This window comes from Apteryx rowi, unplaced genomic scaffold (assembly GCF_003343035.1).
Source record: "Apteryx rowi isolate R43461 unplaced genomic scaffold, aptRow1 scaffold_76, whole genome shotgun sequence".
Lineage (NCBI taxonomy): Eukaryota > Metazoa > Chordata > Aves > Apterygiformes > Apterygidae > Apteryx > Apteryx rowi.
The window spans coordinates 1600645-1606947 of NW_020451049.1; the positions used below are offsets into that span (position 1 = coordinate 1600645).

General features: G+C 38.0%; 1 protein-coding gene across 1 annotated transcript in view; it reads right to left on the reverse strand.

Annotated features, from left to right (window-relative positions):
• Positions 1 to 2434: 2434 nt before the first annotated feature.
• The window catches only part of LOC112976718 (protocadherin-16-like), a gene marked incomplete at its 5' end in the record, with an annotated part of 5614 nt that continues 1745 nt past the window's right edge, over positions 2435 to 6303 (reverse strand). The window contains 2 exons of the mRNA XM_026088252.1: positions 2435 to 2532; positions 3729 to 3870. Of these exons, the coding sequence (XP_025944037.1) occupies positions 2435 to 2532; positions 3729 to 3870 (240 nt within the window). The remainder of the gene's footprint in view (positions 2533 to 3728; positions 3871 to 6303) is intronic.

The window sequence follows — 6303 nt, forward strand, 5'->3', positions numbered from 1 at the left end:
CGAAGGGAGGGGTGGGGGGGAAGAATTGCTACAAAATCATACATCTTCTAACAGATAAACGATGATGGGCTAGCTGGTTTCAGACTCAGTAAAATACTAATACAGATTGGATGAAACAAATAGTGTTGCATTATAATTATAGGTTAAATAATAAATTTTTGCTGTAACTGTACTTCAGCCTGGGTTTTGGTCTTCCTGTTTTTAATTGTATTAGTTTCAAAATAAAATACCACTCTAAGCCAACAAACAAAAATCTTAACTCTTCTGCAGCTTACTTTTTGAAGGTGGATGCAATGAAGACTAAGCTTGGAAAGCTCAAGAAACTAACAGAGGAATGCATGGCCTAATTGCTTTTATCTTCTTTTTGTCTTACCTCTAATTAGGATGAGTCTGTTTTATAGCTCCTTATAACCAACATGAAACAGTTTGCTGGCTTCATGTCTGTTCTTAGTAACAGCAATGTGGACAAAATGACCCAGAATGAAAAGGATCAAAGAATGAACTGTCCTTTCAGCTCCTTCTTCCAACATTTCAGAGAAAGAAAGGGAAGAAAAATGCAGTCTGCAGCCAATGCTGCTACCTGATCAGTGGCTCAATGGACAATTAGCCTCCACGTCTCCTTCACTTACACCAGACATCAAAAATCCTTTTCGTCCTCTTATTTTTCTTTCATTTTTTGCAGAAGGCAGAGAAAAGTTAAAGAAAAGATGCATGTTAAAATGTCTTTTGAGAACTCTCTCCTTATGCTAATGTCTCTTGGAAATATGTATGTTTCAAGTAAGAATAAACAACTTTTCCCAAATATACTAAACACTTTAAAAATTCTCAAAAAAACAACCATCCTTCTTACATATATTATTGCCTTCAAATATATTTTCTAAAAATCCACAGGCCTTTCCCTAATCAGGAAATAATTTCTGGTATACCTAGGTTAGGTTTTTCAGCTTTACACAAAATCTTTCCTTGATGCCATTGCATTTACAAACCTCCCCCTCCCCCCCACACCTCAACCTGCTATTTTTAAATAAAAATAACTGAAGAGCTCTAACCAGTGAGTTAAAACAGTTGCCTTAATGGACCAGAAAAGTGCAAGTTTTCATAACAGCAGAATGCATACAGGTCTTTATCATCTGACAGACAACATATGCTTTATTTCTTCTTCTGGTCCATCAGAGATGACTTTAAAGGTAATAGATACATTTTTTAATAAACCATAAAAGAAAATAAATTTAGAACATAGCTACTGATAGGACTCTCAAGAATTCATGACAACTTATGTTTTTTTTCAAGATGCAATTACAAATACCTAATTTGTTATACCTACCATAAGAATGCATGTTCAGTATAAAGTGAACGACATTCATGTCATAGAATAAGAGTACCTTACAACCTATAGTATACCCATGCAGTGGAAGCAAGTTCAAGCTACAAGTCCCAAATTATACAGAATGTACTATATTGTATAATGGAGATGTTTATTTTGTGTTAATTTCAACATATGAGTTCAGTTGAAAGCTGCCACTGTCGCCAAACTCCTTTCTGGCTCTAAGCGTTGCATAGCCAGATAAGGGAGAAATATTCAAGCACGCAGGAGTCCCTGGAGGATACCAAGCAGAACTGGGGCTCCAGGCATTTCCACCCCAACAATGTAAAAGACAACACAAGGGAAAGAGATGCCAACTCGACATGCTTAATTATTTCCCTTTAGATCAAATTTTAGCCTGTGGTATAACAGAGAGAGAAATATAATATATTGTCTCTTCAACAAGACGACTGAAAATCCTGACAAAACTGGCAGCTCAGTACTGTAATTCTGAGATATATTGTACTAATACTAAAGAGAACCATTACAGTAAGTATTGAAAAGTCCTATAATCACTCAAAAAAACTTGAAAATAAAATTAAGAATCAGAATTAGTCTATGATAGCAAGGCAGGTCTAAGGCAAAGGTTTATTCATTAATTCATTAAATTATATTAGGAGAATGGCTCAGAAGAGAGACACTTCGTCACACTCATCACTCTTAGGCCACAGAGGTGCAATCATCACAGAGGCATAAATCATCTACATTAAATCCACCTGAAATTGCCAAATTGACACCAAAGAGTAAAGAAATAGGACACAATCATCACCATCATTCAGAAGTCTACAGGCATTTACAATCATGTTGGTCCTTGAGAATGGGATGAAAAGTATAGTAGGAAAAACAAGATGCAGCCAGAGGTTCTCTGGCTCTTTCCTCCAGCCTATCTCATTTCTAGGCCATACTGGAGAGCCTCAGGAAACAGATTCATCTTATGCAGAAAGATCCCTTCTCCCAGCCTGTCCTGTCTTCCATTTTACTTACGAAATAGTCCCAAGGGCTACAAGTTTTGAACTGCTACCACCTTGAACAGAAACCATAAAATACACCCCTCATACACGACTGTAGCCATTATCCTTTGCGATCTACCATAGCAATGACTGCACCGCACAAACTCAGTCTCACTCTCATGCGCAAGACTTGTGCCACTTGTGAGCCTTTGTCACGATCTGTGGAAGAATTTACAGGGCCATTTACTATTTCTTAAAGGATAAGAAACATCATCYATAAGGTGAATGACAACTCAAAAACAACATACAGTACTTCTGCATGAAGAAATGAGGATTTTGATGCATTTGCACTAATGAGAGTTAGAAAAACATCTGCTTATGGTATCACAAGGAGAATGTTTCTGCTAGTTTCAATTTGCTTTTAAGAGAGTGTTTTTGCCATTGTTAATTGTCTTGGTCTACAAGTTTATCTTCAGCTGTCCTGATTTTTAACATCTTTAAAGATCTACTTATGTGTTTCACTGTATACTTTTGGCCTGCTTTCCAGTGTCTGATAACCCATTACTTCTCCACTGCTGATGCAAATAAATTCCGCTTACTTTCAGGATACAGATTCTCTCTTATTGGCCAATCTATACTGTAAGGAACAGTCTTTTATCAACACAGAAAAGCCTGCAAATATGCTTGGAATAAAGCAGCGTTTCCAGAAGCTGCTGGAAACTCTGTATCTCCTAAGTGTGCAGTTAATTATTCTAACCAGTGAATTCCTATAGAGTAGGAGAAATTGGTAAAAGACAGACTTATATGCAAGTTGATCCACTTCATATAGCTATTCCATGAGATATTATGCCAAAGGGGGAGGGGAGGTGAAGAAAACCTAAATAATAATCACAGTAGAAGTAAAAGATTTCCCAGAAGGGAAAAAAAAAAAAATCTATTAACAACACACAGTCAAGAACGCAAGGGAATACATTTGCCGGTATTTACTAGCTGGACAGAGCTACAGCAAAGTGCTAAGGCAGAAAGCTCTAGACACATGATATATAATATAATCGTTTGTTACCAGTCACCAAGCACAGGTTACTAATTAACAGACTTCTACACACACTACTGCAGAAGCCTCTGCGATTGCAGAGTGAAAAGATCGGAAAATTTAACAGGTTTCTAGCTTCAATATTTGTGATACGAAAGTAAAACGGAGCACAAATGCCAGTCTCTGTGCAGTAGAACAACTGCAGTCCTCTTCTGCTGCCCCCAGGTTTGGGGAGCAGAGAAAGCTAAGAGAAATGAGCAGCTTGCTTCAGTGCCTCGGTTCATTTTCAGTTCTCCAGGAGCAGCAGTAACAGAGTCTGGAGCTGTCTCTATTTCATGCTAGCTCTTAAGTTCAAGAGCCAAGTGAAAGGCAGGACTTGTACCASAGACCATGAAAAATGGCTTGACCAAAGGAAGAGCTTCCTCCTCTACAACTCCAAGATCCACGAAAATAAAGCAGCCCTTTTCCTGTTCATGATAGCTGAGCAGAAGAAAAACGGAGGAACAGACTGAAAGTGCGTAACTCTAAAAGAGAGGTATGTTTAAAGCTTCAAAACCTATTAAGCCTAGTACACAGTGAAACACAAACATCACTGATAATTGAGGATTAACTTGCAAGTAGAAACACCAGCTTTCTTCCCTGGTAGCGCATGTGATGCTCATCTGTTATTCCTCCTACACACATCTCTCATGCCTCATTCTCATTCACATTTGGCTTTAACCTCCCAGGTTTGATCATTCAGCCACTAGGATCTAACTTTTTTTATTTATTTTTTTTTTAACTCTCTAAACAGGATTACGGTAGCATGGTGACAGCTCCAAAATTTAATACACCATGTATGATGCCCACAGTATGAGACACCTTTGACCTGCTGGAAAATCTGCACTCTCAATTAGTATATCAAAACCTATAATAAAAAAACAGAACAGAAAAAAAAAAAGAATTGTTACAGAAAAGCTTCACAAATCCTTGAAGATTCTTGTATATGATTAAATCAAATGTAAAAATCACTATTCATTGACTCCAATAGTGGTCTAAAGCTGTCACATTTTCTTCCAAAGATTTTTTCAAGTCCTGTTTCAGCACCACGGACTGCTAGCCACACAGTCAAACTCACTGATACTACTTCAGCCATAAGGTGACTGAAGGTACCGTAAAGCATCTCACTTTTGGCTGGGAGAAGATAAACTTTTTAAAATTATGTTATCAGCTTTCTCCTCGGCTTTCCTAGGGCCAACACAGTAGGGTACCCATGTTTTACTCTGTATAAAAGACAGGGGGAGGAAAAACAAAGGAATGTGATTGGATTCTCATTTTCATTCAAGTTTGGGATATGAAATAAAAAGCTCTATGAGCTTAACTTTCCTAAAAATCAACCCATGAAAATTTTATCAGAGCTGTGCAAATAGTAGATTTTTTTAGATCAGATTACAATTAAAAAAAAAAAACACAGAAAGGAAAATGCTCTCTGTTGAAATACAATGTTTCTGTTAGACCCAAAACATCAATGACACTCTTGATATTTAACTTTTTTTAAAGTAGGCCACCCTGAGACAAAGATAGAATGATTTTTCTTCACAAATACAAAAATGAAATATTTCAGCTCTCTCTAGTTCTCCTCTCCTCTTTTTAAGCAAAGTTTTTCACCAAATGCTTATATAGTTCTGCACAAACTCTGAAACATTTGTACCCTCACCTGGGATTAGCTGCTGTGAATCTTCTACTGCTGGAAAAGACTTTGCTTTTTTCTAATGTATAAATTCTGAAATCTCCTTCCAAGCTAAAAGCAAAGGGATATCTTGCAAATATTGACCTTGCAAAGACCCCATTCAACTCCACTGGCAAAGAATGAATTATTTTCAGATGGACAAAGTTTCCTGTATTAGCATTAATCATTTTCTGTAAAGGCAGAATGAATTGATTCTCATTAGCCGAGAGCGCTCTGTGAAAATATTACAAAGCCACAGAAATGCTTCTTAATTGCAGGTCCCCCAGTGTTATGTTGTCTGGCTTTCTCTCTGCTGTAAAGTTTTAGTATGCATCATACTTACTCTCAAAGACAGGTCGAACTGATTTTACCTTGAGGACTAACCCAAGCTCTCAAAAGTATCTGGCAGTTTAACTCCCTATGAGATTTAATGAGAGCTGACACMTAAGTATCTCTGATGCTCTGGGCTTCTGTACTCATTATCTACATCCACACTAAAAGAGTTTTATGGGATAAGAAATATATAAAGAAATATTTTTAAAGACACTTCAAGATTACAGTAGTATGCATACCCTATCTAACTGAGCTCCCCTGAGCCAGCTCTAGCATTCAATCAGAGTGCTAAATAGGAGTGGCAGTATCATTAAATTATGCATTTAAGGGCAGCAGACCAAAACCCAGGGTACACCCCACCAGAGAGCTGAAATGAAAGACATGTTCAGTATCACATTAGCGACACAATGAATGCCCTTTCTAATCAAAGCACTCACCTTTACGCAACAAAACGCATTATCATTCACTGCGGTGGCTAAACTATTTTACGTTGCAGAAAACCTAAGGGATATTTTGGGGGAAAATATAAAGCCCTAAGAAAAAAATATATATACACACTCCATAATTGCTACATAAAAAAGAAAAAATACTTTCTCACTTCAGAATATTTTCTAATGCATGTTTCCTTTAGTATATCTTTTATTATATCTGTGATTCTTAAGCTATAGCTAGGGTTTATTTATTGGGGAAAAAAATAAAAAAAAAACAGCTCTACAGGGCCACACACTACAAGAAAATCTTTGCAGCACTCTGGAACAGAAACACGCTGCTGACTGGAAAACGGGTAGGATTGCAGCCCCGACCGCGACGGGAAGCACCGGGGCAGCAGGCTCACCCGGAGCCTCCCTGCCCGCCCGGGCCGCACCGAGGGTCAAACCCACGCCCAGACCGCCGCGGGCGCGGGAGGCGCCGAGCG